Source organism: Palaemon carinicauda, chromosome 9 (genome assembly GCF_036898095.1).
Source record: "Palaemon carinicauda isolate YSFRI2023 chromosome 9, ASM3689809v2, whole genome shotgun sequence".
Taxonomy (NCBI): Eukaryota; Metazoa; Arthropoda; class Malacostraca; order Decapoda; family Palaemonidae; genus Palaemon; species Palaemon carinicauda.
In genome coordinates this window covers 73,372,124-73,392,006 of record NC_090733.1, presented here as the reverse complement: position 1 = coordinate 73,392,006, position 19,883 = coordinate 73,372,124, and the positions used below count along the sequence as shown (strand labels likewise).

The 19,883-nt window shown below is 44.2% G+C and overlaps 2 protein-coding genes across 10 annotated transcripts in view; one reads left to right on the top strand and one right to left on the bottom strand.

Annotated features, from left to right (window-relative positions):
• Nucleotides 1-19,883, bottom strand: part of LOC137646998 (speedy protein 1-B-like) — a 920,935-nt gene that overhangs the window by 849,421 nt on the left and 51,631 nt on the right. The gene's annotated exons all lie outside the window — the stretch shown is intronic.
• On the top strand, nt 13,717-15,974 carry LOC137646482 (ribosome-binding protein 1-like). Its single transcript, XM_068379588.1, has 4 exons — nt 13,717-13,942; nt 14,233-14,361; nt 14,467-14,720; nt 15,006-15,974. Exons 1-4 carry the CDS (start codon nt 13,717-13,719, stop codon nt 15,972-15,974), a joined length of 1,578 nt encoding a protein of 525 aa, XP_068235689.1.

Genomic DNA, 19,883 nt, shown 5'->3' with positions numbered 1-19,883 from the left:
GAACCATGTTCCTTCACGACAGATCTGCTACAAAAGAATGCGATCCAAAGCATACATCGCTTAAGATTTCAAGGGCGCTTGTTCAGCGTGCCAAAGAAAGGCTCAGACAAACAAAGGGTAATCCTGGACCTGTCTCGTTTAAATTCCTTCATTCGTTGCGACAAATTCGGTATGCTTACCGTCTCGCAGGTGCGGACCTTACTTCCCCGTGGGGCCGTTACCACCTCCATCGATCTTACCAATGCCTACTATCACGTTCCAATAGCAAGGCATTTTCGTCCTTTTCTGGGCTTCAAGCTAGGCAAACAAGCCTACGCATTCAAAGTGATGCCGTTCGGGCTTAACGTGGCACCCAGAATCTTCACCAAACTAGCAGAGACAGTCATTCAAGAGCTTCGCACTCAGGGAATACAGGTAGTGGCCTATCTAGACGATTAGCTAATCTGGTCAGACAATGCCCAGAACTGCCGCGTAGCAACGAACAAAGTCCTCACCTTCCTTCGTCAACTGGGATTCCAAGTCAACTTCGGAAAATCCCGCCTGGTCCCGGAGACCAAGTTTCAATGGCTGGGTCTACAATGGGACCTATGCTCCCATACGCTGTGCCTCCCCAAAGCCAAAAGGAAGGAGATTGCGAGGAAGACGAGGCAATTTCTCAGGGAGAAGTTGACCTCCAGAAGGAACCAAGAGAGGATCCTAGGTTCCTTGCAGTTCGCCTCCGTAACAGACATCGTCCTACGGTCCAAACTCAGGGACATAAACAGAGTGTGGAGATCCAGAGCAACCGCAAAACGCCGCGACAGACGTGCCCGCCTTCCCCCACTCCTGAAGAAAAGTCTACAGCCTTGGACGAAGGTCAAGAATCTCTCCAAGTCGGTTCCCTTACAACATCCGGTCCCGGGACTCGTCGTCCACACAGACGCCTCCTTAACAGGGTGGGGAGGTTACTCCGAACACAAGAAAGTCCAAGGGTTATGGTCATCAGTCTTCCGACACATGCACATCAACGTCCTCGAGGCCATGGCAGTCTTCCTCACTTTGAAACGTCTCAATCCAGCCAGGAATCTCCATATCAGACTGGTTCTCGACAGTGCAGTCATAGTTCACTGCCTCAACAGAGGAGGCTCCAGATCAGCCCAAATAAACCACGTCATGTTGCAGATTTTCTCCATGGCGGCAATGCACAAGTGGCACCTGTCAGCAGTCCATCTAGCAGGAGTCCGGAATGTGGTAGCGGACTCCCTTTCCCGGACGACTCCGCTAGAGTCGGAATGGTCACTAGACCATCGATCCTTCCAGTGGATACTATCTCAAGTCCCGGGTCTCCAGGTGGATCTGTTTGCGACGGAATTCAATAGCAAACTAGATTGCTACGTAGCCCCCAACCTGGACCCTCAGGCTTATGCCACGGACTCTATGATTCTAGATTGGAATACCTGGAAGACGATTTATCTGTTTCCTCCGGTGAATCTCCTGCTGAAAGTTCTGCACAAACTCAGATCCTTCAAAGGTCAAGTGGCTCTCGTAGCCCCCAACTGGCCCAAGAGCAATTGGTTCCCCTTGTTGCTAGAGCTAGGTCTCAGGCCCCGGCGGATTCCCAATCCGGTGCTCACACAGACAGTACAAACTCGCAATGTGTTCGCTTCCTCAATGATTCTGAATGCCCTAACTTTATGGACTTCATGAAGTTCGCAGCCCAACGAGGTGCGAGCATCGATCCTTCGAATACTATTTTCCTGGAATCCGACAAAAGGGAATCTACTCTCCGACAATATGACTCAGCTGTCAAGAAATTAGCTAAGTTCTTGAAAGATTCCCAGGTTGAGAAAATGACAATGAACCTAACTGTGACATTCTTCTGGACTCTTCGAATCAGGCCTGGCAGCCAGTACCATTACTACAATTAAGTCAGCCTTGAAAAAGATCTTCCATATTGGTTTTGGCATTGATTTAACGGATTCATATTTCTCATCCATTCCGAGAGCTTGTGCCAGGCTAAAACCTTCCACTCGCCCTAGCGCAGTTTCCTGGTTTTTAAACGATGTTCTTAAGTGGGCCTCTGACACTCCAAATGAATCCTGTAACTATATGGCATTACAGTGAACCCTCGTTTATCACGGTAGATAGGTTCCAGACGCGGGCGCGATAGGTGAAAATCCGCGAAGTAGTGACAGCATATTTACCTATTTATTTAACATGTATATTCGGACTTTTAAAACCTTCCCTTGTACGTAGTACTGTTAACAAACCACCCTTTACACCCTGTAATGTACAGAACACTTAATGCATGTACTACAGCACCCTAAACTAAAACAGGCACAAATATTAAAGGCGATTTTATATCATGTGTTTCCTAAACACCTAAAAAGCACGATAAAAAATGGCAACCAATGTTTTGTTTACGTTCATCTCTGATCATAATGAAGAAACAAACTCATTTAGTGTACACATATATGTACGTATGGTTAGTTTTTGCATCGATTATATTGATTATACAGTACTGTATGTTGATTTTTTTATTACCAATGTTTTAGTTTACGTATTTTTCTTAGGACTTCCAAATGAAATCTTTTTCTTTATGACGCCGCCTGAAACGACGGCGTGTACGCTCAGTAAACAACCACGCTCAGAACAAACAAGGCATTTAACACGCATGATGATAGTGATAAATAATGATACAGTACATACAGTATTTACAGTACAAAGCATTTACAAAATATGTTACCTTACAAATATAAATTATACAGTACTTGTACGTAGCAAAGCAGGAAAACAATTTGAGAGAGAGAGAGAGAGAGAGAGAGAGAGAGAGAGAGAGAGAGAGAGAGAGAGAGAGAGAGAGAGAGAGATTGTTTTACGTACGTAAATGTAAATTTTAAACAAAAAAAATATGATAGGTTACAACATGTAGACTTTTAAAACCTTCCCTTTAACTTAATGCATACAGTACGTACATTACTAAACTATAAAACAGGTTAAAGTAAAAAATAAAGATTGTTACTGTACTCACCACGAAAGAAGTTCAAGAAAAACTTGAATGACGATGGCGATGAATTTGCTGCACAGTAGAAATGATGATGATGAAGCTGATGATGTGTTCTACTGTGCAGTCAATGATAGTATTTTACGTCTCTTCAGACGGAGGTGTCTTTTCCTGGGACACCTCTTCAACTTCTTCAATTTCTTCCGAAGGCGTACTAGCAGGAGGAACTGGCTCTTTTTTGCGAGGCTGAAAAAACATTGTGATCGGAAGTTGTTGCCGCTGCTTCTTTTTTCGATCCAAGAGCATCCTGTAGGGAGTCGTGATGTCATCGACCTTGTTGCAGAATTGCATCGAGCGAACCATATCCTCGTCCCACTCTTGCAACATTTCTTTCGCCTCCTTCATATGGTTGCAGAACTTGGCGAGCCGTTCTAATGTTAAGCCCGTTTCTTCTACATTTTCTTGGGTCTCTTCCTGGGTACCCTCACTCTCTTCCTCACTTGCCGATTTCGTCAGGTCTTCGAGGTCTGCGTCAGTTAGGGGCTGGGAATGGCAGTCCAACAACTCGTCGACGTCTTCAGTCGTCATGTCGCCAAACCCGTCACCCCCAATTATGGCAGCCAACTGCACAGATTTCCGTATTGCAGAGTGTTGGATTTCCGACGGAGTAAATCCCTTGTCGTCGTAAACAATATCGGGCCACAGCTTCTTCCAGCTCGCATTTACGGTTGCAGGTTTCATCTCTTGAAGTGCCTTTTGAATATTCTGCAGGCACGTGGCTATGGTGTACTGCCGCCAGTACGCCTTCAAGTTGAAGTCTTCATCCTCGTCATCTTGGGCAGCATCCACACACGCAACGAGGTCCGCCAAGGTATTCTTCGTGTAGAGGGCCTTGAACGCCCTGATAACCCCCTGGTCCATTGGTTGAATTAATGACGTGGTGTTGGGTGGCAGGAACTCAACCTGAACGCCCTCACGCGACAGGTCAGTTGCGTGTCCACCAGCGTTATCCATAAGGAGAAGGATCTTGAATGGCAAGCCCTTCTCTAAGAGATATTCATGGACTTGCGGGATGAAACACTGGTGGAACCAGTTGGAGGTCAGCATCTTCGTAATCCATGCTTTTTGATTATGCATCCAGTACACGGGAAGGAGATTCTTATTTTTGTTTTTCAAAGCGCGAGGATTTTTCGACTTATAAATAAGCCCCGGCTTTAACAAAAATCCAGCAGCATTGCCACACATCACGAGGGTAACGCGATCCTTGAATGCCTTAAAGCCAGAGGCTTTGGCTTCCTCTTTGAACAGGAAAGTTCGCGACGGCATTCTCTTCCAAAACAAGCCGGTTTCATCCATATTAAACACTTGTTCCGGCTTGTATCCACCTTCAGCGATAATGTTCTTGAAAGTCTGGTTCACGTAAGTTTCAGCAGCGGCAGTGTCAGCGGAAGCAGACTCCCCATGCAGGGAAACGCTTTTCAGGGCGAAGCGTTTCTGAAACTTCGCGAACCATCCTTTGCTGGCGGAAAAACGTTGTTTCTGACGCTGGGAATCAGTGGAGGTCCCTGGTTGAGGATCATCTACATCATCATCTTCTTCAGCATGGTCGCCATCGTCGTCATGAGGTTCCTTTGCCGCAAAATTCTCATACAAGCTCAAAGCCTTTGTTCGGATGGTGTTCGTATCCAACGCTATGTTCTTCTTCCGACAGTCGGCAATCCACACAGCTAAAGCACCTTCCATGCGTACGATCGTTTTATTACGCGTTGTAACGACTCGCTTCGCTGATCTGCTAAAGGTGATTGCAGCAGTCTTTCTAATGTTCGCCTCGTCCTTCCTGATGTAGCGAACGGTGGATTCGTTGATGCCAAAATGGCGGCCGGCGGCCGCGTAACTTCTACCATCTTTTAACATGTCGAGAAGCGTAACCTTCTCAGCTATCGTCATCATTCTTCGGTGGCGTTTAGGCTCACTACCAGCCTTACTAGAAGCAGAACGCTTGGGAGCCATTGTAACAGAAAGTTCAACAAAAAGTTCAACTTAAAACAGTCGCACACAGCACAGATTAAACTTCACAAAGTTAAGAACGTCTACTCAGCAATACGCGGAAAGAGAAAGTGAACGATGCAGACCCGCGAGAACTGTGATGCTGGAAGTTGAAGATGCGGGCAAAACACCAATCACAGGCTAGATAACAAAACTTGAGTTTTGATTCGTCATCTGTCAGCGCTTGAACCAATCACAACCCGTCTTACAGTACATGGTGCGTTGGTTACTCATAGAAGATGCCCCGCGCATACTGAACGTACGTAGATTAAGTACAAGGGTACCGTAATAATAATAAATAATGATAATAATACTGTACAGTACAGTAATAATAATAATAATAATGATTAATAATAATAACAATAATAATTTTATTAACAACAACAACAATAATAATAATAACAATAATAATAAAAATTTACGTACGTACGCTATTTTACGCCTCTCTCTCTCTCTCTCTCTCTCTCTCTCTCTCTCTCTCTCTCTCTCTCTCTCTCTCGTACGCTTACAGTACTTATTCGAAATGTGATTTTTGCAACAAAGAATATTATTGGATGCAGTACTGTACTACGTACGTATACATACAAAAGATTCATGGAAAAGAAGCACATCCATTACAGTACACACCATTCTAATATGGTATGACTGCATCTGATTTGCGTTTCATGTTCGATTTAATTTTACTACGTACTGAATTATCGTATGATCACATTCTCTTTTCGTGTTTTATTTCTTTCTGTGCTGAATTATATATCATATGTAATGCAATGAACAATCAGTAAGAGCAGATATTACTAATTACAGTATTAATGGAATTACAGGTAACAAAATATCGTATTTGGTTATCTTCAGATTTCGCGGTATTTTCGAATTTTCCGGAAAATCCGCGATATGTATATATATATGGGTTATGGGAAAACCCCGCGAAGTGGTGAATCCGCGATTGTCGAACCGCGAAGTAGCGAGGGTTCACTGTATTAAGAAAGTCACTTTTCCTTTTGAGCCTCGCCTCTGGCTCCAGAATCTCGGAATTGTCAGCTTTATCTAGAAACCCAGGTCACATAGAGTTTCTCCCTTCCGGTGAGGTCCTTCTCTCCCCTAACAAAGTGTTCCTGGCTAAAAATGAGGATCCCCAGAACAGGAGGTCCCCCTGGAAAATTGTTCCACTTCCTAGGGATCCATACCTGTGCCCAGTTACCACCCTGAAATCCTACTTAAGTAGAACTTCCACTACAACCACAGGGCCCTTATTTATTAGAGAGCACGGAGGAACTATTACCCTTAAGGGAATCAGGCAACAAATTCTTTACTTTATTAAACAAGCTAATCCTGAATCATTCCCACATGTCCATGATATTCGAGCTGTGGCTACCTCAATTAATTTTTTCCACCATATGAAATTTGATGAGCTCTCAAAATATACGGGTTGGAAGTCCCGTAAAGTTTTCAAACGCCACTACCTAAAACCTTTAGAAGCTCTTAGATTTGCCACAGTAGCTGCGGGGAATGCGGTTCCTCCCGAGGGTACCGAGTCCTAATCACAAAGTCTTGCTCTGTCCTCTTTCCCTCCTGCCTGGCTTACCTGTTGTTCCTACCTGTTTTATTTACCATGATGTATTATTTATTATTCAATTGATCGATTTCACGAATTATTTTGATCTCACTTGTTTTTGGGAATCCCCGAGCTGATGTTCCTTTGTTATGTTAATTATTTATATCTATGATTGTATGCTTTACTGCATTTTGCTTACCAAGCTGTATTAACATTATTCATACCTGTTGACTTTCCCTTTGGGTTTCATTTTGTTTATGTATCATGTCTAATTGTCTCTGTCATTTATGTGTTGATCTATTTACGGGTTTCCAGGTCCCTCTTTTTTTATATTAAAATTCATCAGCTATATTAATTTTGTGTTATTCCCTTCAGGTTGTTAGCCTTATTGGCTCCCCATTCTCTGGTACGGATTTCACTGGGCGACACGGGTCGGAGCCCAGAAAAGGGATTTTGATGAAGGAAAAATCTATTTCTGGGCGAGAGACCCGTGTCGCCCAGTGAACCCGCCCGTCCCTCCCTAATTGGGCCCCAATCTGGGGTGCTATAAGGAGTGACGTCACTGGCGTGGGTTGGTTAGTAGTAGTACGAGGTTGAACGGCGCCTCGCTGTTCGGGGATTTTGACAGGAGATATCTAAATGGTGCGAGGCCTCTGGTTGTGATTTATCGCGCCCCAGTATTATATCGACACCTTATACAGGTGAGCGAGCTGGGTTCAACCTGGCATTCCCATGCAATTTTTTCTCTGGTAATATATAGCAGTTATATACCTTAGAAATAGTGCTTTAGGAGCATTTCAATTGGCGACACGGGTCTCTCGCCCAGAAATAGATTTTTCCTTCGTCAAAATCCCTTAAAAGTACCAAGAGAAGAAAAGGTTATTGGGATTATGGGAACATAGTGTTGGATCCTTCACCGACTATTGCACTCGCTGCTACGAATGGACCCAGAGTGAAACAGTCCTCATAACAAGTCTGAACGCCTTTCAAATAATACGACGCGAACACGGATTTGCTCCTCCAGAAGGTCGTGTCCATTATGCTTTGTAGAGATCTGTTCTGCCTGAATGCTGCCGACGTTGCGACCGCTCTGACCTCGTGAGACTTGACCTTTAAAAATCCAAGGTCTGATTCATTACAATGAATATGAGCTTCCTTAATTAAAAGCCTGACAAAATAAGATAAGGCATTTTTAGACATCTGTAAAGAGGGCTTTTTGACTGAACACAAAGATTCAGACTTGCCTCGTAAGTCTTTTGTTCTCTCCAAGTAGCATCTTAGAGCTCTAACTGGGCACAAGACTCTTTCTACCTCATCTCCAACCAGATCCGTAAGATTTGGAATCTCGAATGCTTTGGGCCAAGGTTGAGAAGGGCGTTCGTTTTTGGCAAGAAAGCCTAACTGCAAGGAACAGACAGCTTTACCATTACGAAATCCAACGTTTTTGCTAAACGCATGAATCTCGCTCACTCTTTTGGCTGTCGCAAGACTGACCAAAAATAAAGTCTTCATAGTGAGGTCTTTCAAGGCAGTTGAACACAGTGGCTCAAACCTGTCGCTCATGAGATACTTCAAAACAATATCCAGATTCCAGGCTGGAGAATCTTGGTTCCGTCGTTTTGAAGTCTCGAAAGACTTGAGAAGCTCTTGCAGATCCTTATTGCCAGAGAGGTCAAGGTTTCTATGCCTAAACACAGTAGCTAACATACTCCTATAGCCTTTGATAGTAGAGGAGGAGAAATCGCACTTCCTTCGAAGATAAAGCAGGAAATCTGCAATTTGAGCTACAGAGGTACTGGATGAGGAAAGAGAGTTGACTCTACACCACTCTCTGAAAACCTTCCACTTAGATTGATAGACCTTGATGGTTGAAGTCCTTCTTGCCCTCGCAATAGCTTGAGCTGCCTCCTTTGAAAAACCTCTAGATCTAGTGAGTCTCTCGATAGTCTGAAGGCAGTCAGCTGAAGAGCGTGGAGATTTTGATGCAATCTTTCCAAGTGGGGTTGTCTGAGAAGATCTGCTCTTAGAGGAAGAATTCTTGGGGTGTCTATCACCCATTCCAGTACCTCTGTGAACCATTCTCTTGACGGCCAATAGGGAGCCACAAGGGTCATCCTGGTTCCTTTGGATGTCACAAATTTCTGTATTACTCAGTACAGGATCTTGTAAGGTGGGAATGCGTAGAGATCTAGATTGGATCAGTCCAATAGAAAAGCGTCTATGTGGACTGCTTCTGGATCTGGAACAGGGGAGCAATATGCCTCTAGCCTCTTCGTCTTTGAGGTTGCGAAGAGGTCTGTGCAAGGGCGACCCCAAAGACACCACAGGCTCTTGCACACCTGAAGGTTGAGGGTCCACTCTGTTTGAAGGATCTGATTCCGTCTGCTGAGACTGTCTGCCATAACGTTTTTCTCCCCTTGAATGAATCGCGTGAGCAGTATAACGTTTCTCTCTCTTGCCCACATCAGGAGATTCTTTGACGTCTCGTACAGAGATATCGAGTGTGTTCCCCCTTGCTTTGAGATGTATGCCAATGCTGTCGTGTTGTCCGCATTGACCTGAACTAATTTGTTGGTGACTAAAGCCTCGAAACGTTTGAGGGCTAAAAGAACTGCCAATAACTCCTTGTGGTTGATATGCAAGGATTTCTGGGGTTCTGTCCAAAGACCCGAGACTTCTAACTTGTCTAGGGTTGCTCCCCATCTTGTGTCCGAGGTGTCGGAGCATAACACAAGATCTGGGCTTTTCATTGACAAGTCGAAACCCTCCTGGAACTTGTCTGGTTCCTCCCACCACCGAAGGCAGACTTTGATGGGGTTCGTGATAGGAATGGACATCGATTCTAAGTCCCTCTCCTTGTCCCAATGGCTGTTGAGATGGAACTGGAGAGGACGAAGATTCAGCCTTCCCAGTGGGACGAACTGCTCCAAGGAGGAGAGGGTTCCTATCAGACTCATCCATTTCCTTGCTGAGCAAACTTCCTTGCTTTGAAACGATCTTAGTTTCAACTTGGCCTGCTCTATCCTTGAGGGAGACGGAAAAGCCCGAAAAATCTGACTCCGTATCGTCATCCCCAAATATAAAATCTCTTGAGATGGAACCAAGAGAGACTTTTCCTTGTTTACAAGGAGACCCAGTTCTTCCGCAAGGTCCAAGGTTGTCTGAAGATCCTTCAGGCAGTGATCGTAAGAGTGCGCTCTGAGAAGCCAGTCGTCGAGATACAGGGAGGCTCTTATGCCTCTTGAATGTAAGATCTTTGCTACATTCAGCATGAGCTTCGTAAAGATCTGAGGCGCTGTGCAAAGACAGAAGCATAGGGCTCTGAATTGGAAGACGTCTCCCATGAAAACGAACCTGAGGTAGGGTCTGAAGCTTGGATGGATGGGGATGTGGAAGTAGGCGTCCCAAAGGTCCAATGAGACCATCCAGTCGTCCCTCCTTACTGCTGCTAGCACTGACTTCGAAGTCTCCATGGTGAACTTCGTTTTGATGATGAACCTGTTCAGCGCACTCACTTCCAGAACTGGACGCCATCCCCCCGAGTTCTTGGGTACCAGGAATAGCCGATTGTAGAAACCAGGTGAACGGATATCCTGAACCTTCTCTATGGGCCCCTTTTCTAACATAAGAGACACTTGGTTCGAAAGAGCTTGCCTCTTTGCCTCCTCTCTGTATCTGGGAGAGAGATCCACAGGCACTGAGACCAGGGGAGGGCTCCCTAGAAAGGGGATCTTGTAACCCTCCCTCAAGATCTGAATAGACCATTGGTCTGCCCCTCTCTTCTCCCACGCTTGCCAGAATTTGAGTAGTCTGGCACCCACTGCCTGAAGGCGAAAGCAGTCAGACTCTGCTTTGCCCTGCCCTGAAACCTCTTCTCTTACTCCTTCTACCAACAGGTCTGGAGCTACCCCTACTAGAAGATCTTCCTCGAAAGGGCTGGGAAAACTTGGGAAAAGTATCTACCTTAGACTTGCGGCTGATAAAAGAGGAAGGCAAAGCCTTTCTAGCGGTCTTGGAGACAAGATCCTGAGTGGCCTTCTGAGCTAAAGCTGCAGAGATCTCCCTGATAAGTTCTTGCAGAAACAGTAATGGAGAAAGAGGAGCATATAAGAGTTCGGACTTCTGGAAGGGAGTCACCCCTGGCGAAAGAAAAGAGCAAAGTTGATCTCTTTTCTTAAGGATGCCTGTGGAAAAAAGAGCTGCAAGTTCATTAGAGCCATCCCTCAAGGCCTTGTCCATGCACGACATCAAATGGACCAGGGCAGAGGTATCCCCCTCTTTAAAAGTCTCAACGTTTTTACCCAAGGCCCCCAGCGTCCAGTCTAGGAAATTAAAAACTTCAAAGGCCCGAAAAATTCCTTTGAGAAGGTGGTCCATTTCTGAAGTGGACCAAAAAATTTTGGTCTTCCTCATGGCCGACCGACGAGGAGCGTCTACGAGGCTTGAGAAATCTCCCTGGGCAGAGGCAGGAATCCCCAAGCCGAGAACTTCTCCCGTCTCGTACCAGATGCTCGACCTCGAAGCCAGTCTAGCTGGAGGAAAGGAAAAAGACGTCTTTCCTAAGGCCTTCTTAGACTGTAACCAGTCACCCATTAATTTAAGAGCTCTCTTGGACGAACGTGACAGAACCATCTTAGTAAAATGGGCTTTCTTAGAGGCTTTGCCTAGAGTAAACTCAGACGGAGGAGAGCACGGAGCTATAGGCACAAAAAAGTCCGAAAACTCTTCCGTAAAAACTCTCATAAGTTTTTTAAGATCAGCAGAATGACGGAAAGAAACAGAGTCCTTGTCTTCTGAAACATCATCAAACTCCAAAGGAGAAAGCTGGGCTTCTACTTCCTTCTCTAGCGACGTTCCTCCGGGAGCAGTAGGGTTAAAAGCGGTAACAATATCAGAAAAAACCTGAATGCCAACCGCAATAGAAATAGGCTCATTGCGAACAGTAACAGGCGGCAAAATCGCGTGCGGCTCAACCGAACGCTCGCGATCAGCTCGATCGGAGACGAGAAGTTCCTGTACATGAACCGCATCGATGTCTTGAAAAGGATAAGCCTCCTCCTCGTAATCCAAACTAACATCCGAAATATGACCAGGGATAGGACGTTCAGGATCATATTCAGAAACGCGCTTTCCGTCAACTGCTGGCAAGCAATCGGTACTACGAACCGCTCGTTGTTCAGCGACTCGTTCAACTGTAACCATCCCGGACACGCGACCTGAAGGACGCTCACTAAAATAATTGGCGGAAAGAGAAACTTCCTGAATGATAGGACGTTTGGCAGCCTGCTTAAAAGGACGTTCAGTAGCCTGTTTGCAAGGACGTTCGGCAGTCTGAACCGGAGGAGGATCGGCAGCCTGTTCAGTAGGAAGTTCAGGAGCCTGAGTCGAAGGGCATTCAATAACCTGTTTAATAGGACGTCCGACGTCTTTCTTAGAAGAACTCACAGGCACACAGTCTCGATCGCATTCAATAAAAGAACCGTGGACTGCGGACTTACGAGAACGATCACGATCGCTTCCTAAAGGCCGTTCGTATCGGCTAGCTGGAAGCTTCGATCCCCGATTACGAGGCCGCTCGGAAACACGTCCTGGTTCACTGCTCCGATCACGATCGCTGATACGAGATTTGTCGCTGCGCTGGTATGATTGCATAAGGGAAGAGAGCCTGCTTTGCCTGTCTTGAAGAATTACAAAGTTAGGATCCGAACGTTGTGAAAACGGCGATGAGGTCATAACGTTCTCCTAACCGCTAAACGGAACAGAGCGCCTAGAAGGCGAAATCCAGTGTGAAGGCTGCTTGGGAGCTTGGAATGAGGTAAAGCCTGGTCCTGGGTGCACAGAAGGATCCTTGGAAACGTCCAGTGTCCTAAAAGGACGTTTGGTCGGGGGGCTTTCAAAAGGCTCTGGAGAATCCCAGTGACTGCATCCAGGTTTAGAACTAGCAGGACGTCGATAGGCCGTGTCATAGGACCTCTTAAGAGGCCTGGAAGCGAGCTTCCAACCTCTTTTAGGCAAGGGGTCATCCGAAGAAGACGAAAAACACTTAACCCCACCTTTCCGATGGTGAGGGCGAACGTCCTGGGAGGCGCCCATAGGTACGTTTGAGGGGACGTCTGCTCGTTTGATACATTCTCTCGTCTCCTTTCGCCTTTCGACATTCCTTCTCCGAGGGGCTGGGGAGCTTGGAAGAGGTCTAGGACTAGGAGGACGACAGACACGAGCAGGCGCACCCTCCACTGCACTTAACTTCACTGCACTTGCACTTGCACCTTCACCTTTCAAAAGACGCACATCGGACATCAACTGTGTCCTGTCCGCAGCCAAAGATTCAACTTTAGCGCCAAGAGCTTGAATCGCCACTAACATATCTTTTAGTGAAGGTTCATTAGCAATTGCAATAATGGGATCAGGATCTACCACTACAGGTGAAGGAATAGGATTAATGACATGAGAGGAGGAAATATCTCTAGAAGAGCGAGAAGAACTATGCCTCAATCTATCCCTTTTAAGTTTACGCCTGTATTTATCAAAATCAATCCATTCATGCTCTGACAGCAAAACACATTCGTCACAGCGATCACCTAAATCACACTCTTTACCCCTACATGCAACACAGAGAGAATGGAGGTCAAGAGAGGCTTTAGCCATATGGGTCTTACACCCACTAGTCACACATAACCTAAAAGTTATAGGGGGGGTGGCCATTTTGAAAAATTTAAGAGAATTCAGACAAGCAAAGGTAAAAAATCATCTAATCCAAACAAAATCAAGAAATATCCAAAGCAAGATAAAAAACAAGCGGGAGTCAATAACCAAAGATTTGTACTTCACCAAAAAAACGATCAGTAATGACGGAGTAGAATTCACGTGTCGCTGCTAGCGACGGCAGGGAATATATGAGGGTCACTGGAATGGTTCCCAGGTACCTCGCTAGGGTGCAAGGGTGGTACACCTGGCTATCCAACTGGCGGTTGGCACGAGTTTCAAATTGTATGCCATTGACGTCGGGGACGTAACCTATATATATAACTACCGGGTAAGTCTTGTGTTTAAAAATGAGGGTAGGAATCGTGATATAGTAGATTTGAATCCCCACATTGAGATAGGAACAGAAAATGAGGGTAGGAATCGTGATATGGTAGATTTGAATCCCCACATTGAGCTAGGAACAGAAAATGAGGGTAGAAATTGTGATATAATAGATTTGAATCCCCACATTGAGCTAGGAACAGAAAATGAGGGTAGGAATCGTGATATAGTAGATTTGAATACCCACATTGAGCTAGGAACAGAAAATGAGGGTAGGAATCGTGATATAGTAGATTTGAATCCCCATATTGAGCTAGGAACAGAAAATGAGGGTAGGAATCATGCTATAGTGGATTAAAATCCCCATATTGAGCTAGAAACAGAAATGAAGGTAGGAATCACGCTATAGTAAATTTGAATCCCCACATTGAGCTAAGAACAGAAAATGAGGGTAGGAATCGTGATATGGTAGATTTGAATCCCCACATTGAGCTAGGAACAGAAAATGAGGGTAGGAATCGTGATATAGTAGATTTGAATCCCCACATTGAGCTAGGAACAGAAAATGAGGGTAGGAATCGTGATATAGTAGATTTGAATCCCCACATTGAGCTAGGAACAGAAAATGAGGGTAGGAATCGTGATATAGTAGATTTGAATCCCCACATTGAGCTAGGAACAGAAAATGAGGGTAAAAATCGTGATATAATAGATTTGAATCCCCACATTGAGCTAGGAACAGAAAATGAGGGTAGGAATCGTGATATAGTAGATTTGAATCCCCACATTGAGCTAGGAACAGAAAATGAGGGTAGGAATCGTGATATAGTAGATTTGAATCCCCACATTGAGCTAGGAACAGAAAATGAGGGTAAAAATCGTGATATAATAGATTTGAATCCCCACATTGAGCTAGGAACAGAAAATGAGGGTAGGAATCGTGATATAGTAGATTTGAATCCCCACATTGAGCTAGGAACAAAAAATGAGGGTAGGAATCGTGATATAGTAGATTTGAATCCCCACATTGAGCTAGGAACAGAAAATGAGGGTAGGAGTCACGTTATAGTGGATTTGAATCCCCACATTGAGCTAGAAACAGAAATGAAGGTAGGAGTCACGTTATAGTAGATTTGAATCCCCACATTGAGCTAGGAACAGAAAATGAGGGTAGGAATCACGCTATAGTAGATTTGAATCCCCAAATTGAGCTAGGAACAGAAAATGAGGGTAGGAATTACGCTATAGTGGATTAGAATCCCCATATTGAGCTAGGAACAGAAAATGAAGGTAGGAGTCACATTATAGTATATTTGAATCCCCACTCTGAGCTAGGAACAGAAAATGAGGGTAGGAATTACGCTATAGTGGATTAGAATCCCCATATTGAGCTAGGAAGAGCTAGGAACAGAAAATGAGGGTAGGAGTCACATTATAGTATATTTGAATCCCCACTCTGAGCTAGGAACGGAAAATGAGGGTAGGAGTCACGCTATCGTAGATTTGAATCCCCACTCTGAGCTAGGAACGGAAAATGAGGGTAGGAGTCACGCTATCGTAGATTTGAATCCCCACTCTGAGCTAGGAACGGAAAATGAGGGTAGGAGTCACGCTATCGTAGATTTGAATCCCCACTCTGAGCTAGGAACGGAAAATGAGGGTAGGAGTCACGCTATCGTAGATTTGAATCCCCACTCTGAGCTAGGAACGGAAAATGAGGGTAGGAGTCACGCTATCGTAGATTTGAATCCCCACTCTGAGCTAGGAACGGAAAATGAGGGTAGGAGTCACGCTATCGTAGATTTGAATCCCCACTCTGAGCTAGGAACGGAAAATGAGGGTAGGAGTCACGCTATCGTAGATTTGAATCCCCACTCTGAGCTAGGAACGGAAAATGAGGGTAGGAGTCACGCTATCGTAGATTTGAATCCCCACTCTGAGCTAGGAACGGAAAATGAGGGTAGGAGTCACGCTATCGTAGATTTGAATCCCCACTCTGAGCTAGGAACGGAAAATGAGGGTAGGAGTCACGCTATCGTAGATTTGAATCCCCACTCTGAGCTAGGAACGGAAAATGAGGGTAGGAGTCACGCTATCGTAGATTTGAATCCCCACTCTGAGCTAGGAACGGAAAATGAGGGCAGGAGTCACGCTATCGTAGATTTGAATCCCCACATTGAGCTAGGAACGGAAAATGAGGGCAGGAATCACGCTATCGTAGACTTGAATCCCCACATTGAGCTAGGAACGGAAAATGAGGGCAGGAATCACGCTATCGTAGACTTGAATCCCCACATTGAGCTAGGAACGGAAAATGAGGGCAGGAATCACGCTATAGTAGATTTGAATCCCATATTGAGATAGGAACGGAAAATGAGGGTAGGAATCACTCTATAGTAGCGCGGATTGCCAAAATAAAAAAGGGGGGGGCCACATGTCAATCATAAGGTAAGGAATCATTTGTGATTTACTTTTTCATAATGTAAGGATTTATTTGTGATTTACTTTATTATGTAAGAATTTATTTGTGATTTACTTTATAATGTAAGGATTTATTTGTGATCTACTTTTCCATATTAAAAGGATTTATTTATAATAATGTAAGGATTTACTTGTGATTTACTTTATCATAGTGTAAGGATTTATTTGTGATTTACTTTTAGTTTGCGACCTGGGAAGGGTGTCTGGTTGGCGATTGTGACCTGGGAAGGTTTTTGACCTAGGCAAGGGATGTGGATGGGTTGTGACCTGGGAGAGGGGGGTCCGGGGGGCTTGCTCCCAGCTAGGGGTTGTGACCTGGGAACTACTAGGTTAGGTTAGGTGGGTTTATGTTCTGTACCCTTTTAAAAATATAAAAAGTGTTAAATAATCACGTTTTGGCCTGTTTTCAGCCACTTACATGAACCATATGTTTTAACAGCTGGTTATCTTGTGCTTATTTTGCATTTATGACCATTATTATGGAAGCAAATCACTTGTTATCAAATTTCCTCACGCAAAAAAAAATGGTATTTTTATTATAAAATAAATTTTCAAATATTCTTACCTGGTACTGTAGTTACATATATATATATAGCTTAAATCCCGCGTTTCGACGCGGCACGACAGAAATTCAAAATTCGTGGCGATCGCCGCCATGACAGTAGGTGGTCATACATGAGCGCCATCACTCGTAGGTTATTAGAACTATTCCCAACATCTTCAGAAATTTGATGTGTCTGTTTTCAGAGGGGAGGAGGGAGGGCCCTTTATATATGTAACTACCAGGTAAGTATATTTAAACATTTATTTTATAATAAAAATACCATTTTTAAATATGTAACTTCCCTGGTAGTTACATATATATAGCTGATTCCCAATGTTGGAGGTGGGTTGAAAACCTCATCCCCTTGGGAATTCGTATAATTATTAATAACTACAATAGAAGTACTAACAATCTGGTTCTAACCTGATAAGAAAGCTGGTTTCACAATGATACTGCCTCATTTCGCCTGCATTCCTCAAGACTCAGCGATCCACTCAGTGGGCTGTAAAAGTCTCATGGGGTTGCCACAAGGTCGTCGACCTTAGAGTGGCTAGACCACCACCCTTGCAAACCTGGCAGAGCCAAGGATATTGATTCTGGTGTTCTAACTTGATAAGGAAGCTGACTTTAAAATGATACTGCCTCATTTCGCCTGCATTCCTTAAGAAACTCAGTGATCCACTCAGGGGACTGAAGTCTTTTGGGGCTGCCACAAGGTCCACGACCCTTAGAGTGGCTAGACCACCATCTTTGCAAACCTGGCATAGCCAAGGATATTGATTCTGGCGTTGCAACTTGATAAGGAATCTGGCTTCACAATGATACTGCCTCATTTCGCCTGCGTTCCTTAAGAGACTCAGCGATCCACTCAGGGGGCTGAAAAGTCTCTTGGGGCTGCCACAAGGTCCACGACCCTTAGAGTGACTAGACCACCACCCTTGCAAACCTGGCATAGTCAACGATACTGATTTTGACCACCTACTCCATATTAAAACTAATATGATTTGCATCCCAGATTGACGGAAGGCTGCAACAAGCCTCACAGACAAACTGTGAATGCATTAAAACACCCTTGACTTGAATCAGAGACTGACGGAAGGCTGCGGCAACCCTTGCAAACAACCTATGAACAAGTACAAGAAAAAGAAAAAAAAAGAAAAAAGGCAAGGGTATATATTAAGTTATAGGGAAAAGGCAGTAGACCCTTCTCCAACTAAGAAGAGGGAGGAAACGTACGGACCCAGGGAATAGTAATCCTCATACTGGGTCTGGACATCTTTGAGATAGCAGTCTGTGAAGATTGATTAACTTCATCAGAAAGTAGGCTGCAAAATTGACTTCATTGACCTATGGTGTTTGTAAGTCATAGAAATTGTTACAGCTCTAACCTCGTGTGGTTTACCTTAAGGATAGGGAAAACTTCTTACTCACAATCTTGGAGAGTTTCCCTTATTAAATCCTTAATGAAAAAAAAAGCCAGGGTATTCTTTGATAAAGGCAAAGAGGGCTTTTAAACTGAGCATCAGATGCTGTCTGTTTCGTATTTGAAAAGAAAGCCTAGCTGAAGGGAGCAAATTGCATTGTCTCCAATAAAGCCCATCTTCTTGCTGATGGTTTTTAACTCTCCTACTTTTTTGACTGAAGCCAATGAAATTAGGAAAAAGTCTTCTTGGTAAGATACTTCCAAGATGTCTTGTCTAACTGTACAAACCTACTTGAGGTTAAAAAGGCCAGAACTACATCTAGGTTCCACGAGGAGGTTGGATTGTCCTTCCTCTTAGTTGCCTCAAAAGATCTAATGAGATCTGAGAGATCCTTGTTACCTGACACACCAAAGTGTCAGTTACGAAAGACAGAGTTTAATATGTTGAGGTAACTCTTGATGCAAGGCTTCTCTTTTGTACGTATATACAACAGAAAACTCTTGCTATATTGGCTATAGATGTATCAGTAGAGGAAAATCTATTATTCCTGCACCGCACTTTAAACATATACCACTCAGATTAATCAACCCTAATAGTGGTCATGATCTGGGGGTATCTACCAGCCACTCCATCTCCACAACCCAATGTCTCATAGACCAAAATATGAGCTATCATGGTAATGCGGACGTTGGCCGAATCCCTGCATCTTTTCAGGATTTTGTCCAGGATCTTGAATGGAGAAAAAGAGTACACGTTCAGACCTTCCCAGTTCAGAAGAAAAGCGTCCAGTGCGACTGTTTCCTGGTCTGGTACTGCAATATATAAGGGTTTGTGACTGAGAAAACTTTAGTGGTTTGTGTGTATGAAATATATTTGATTTGATTTTTTTTTTATTTTCTATCCCTCAAGACCCCCTTTTTCCAAAAATGTCTTAATTTGTTATTGTTCCTTTCCAGATATTGACAGCAGCCCCTACACTCAGTAGGGAGTGTAAGGGAAGATTATCTAGCCCAGTACTGATGTATATAGAAAAGAGTGAGTAAATCCATCCCTGGAATTGAATGTACAGTATCGCAAAATGGGATTATCTCGTTTGGTAGAAATAAATGATGCCTTGCTCAAAATGGGTGAAACGGGAGAAGGGGAAGATATGAACTCAATTTTCAATGCTCAGCTAGATGTTGTCATTAGAGAAGTTTTGACATCAGGCACGGCCCTTCTTCAGTATTCTCAGTTCAGTTGAAAAAGAGCTTCGACAGTTGAAAAACTTGCGAATCCAAGATTTCATCAACAAGGATCAAGATATTGCTACTTGTCATGGGTAGATAGAATAATATAGAAAAGAATGTTAAAACATGTGATTTTTCTACTCTTAGAGAAGCAGAGAGAGAGAGAGAGAGAGAGGTCCCGCTAGTGTTTATTGAAGCTGTCACCGTCAAGATATTTATTATGTGCCTAGGCCGGCGGTCGTTAGGCATAACAATCCCCTGTCTAAAGACCAAGGAGTCAATGTTATGGAATTTGATTACACCAGCAGAACGTTCGTCTAGGTGTTATCAGCGGCATGGTTTTAAGGAACACCAATGAGGATGAAGAAACGAGAAAATTTCCTTATACGGAACTGTCCATAGGTCACCCCTACCATACAGGGATATATAAACTTCCACACGAACGAGAGAAAGGAGAGTACGAAAGACAGAACAGGAGTAAGGACAAGAAAGAGAGAGAGAGAGGGGGAGAACAAGCTCAGGGAAGAAGAGAAGACGTAAGGACCAGAATGCAGACGTAACCAGCTTTGTCCGAGATGTCAGAACGAGTTGCCCC

What these genes read in the sequence shown, in the direction of transcription:
- LOC137646482 (XM_068379588.1), top strand. Translation starts at nt 13,717, where the DNA reads ATGGTAGATTTGAATCCCCACATTGAGCTAGGAACAGAAAATGAGGGT. An exon ending in GCTAGGAACAGAAAATGAGG is followed by an intron (nt 13,943 to 14,232) that starts GTAGGAATCATG and finishes AGCTAGGAACAG; the next exon opens with AAAATGAGGGTAGGAATCGT. An exon ending in GCTAGGAACAGAAAATGAGG is followed by an intron (nt 14,362 to 14,466) that starts GTAGGAATCGTG and finishes ACATTGAGCTAG; the next exon opens with GAACAGAAAATGAGGGTAAA.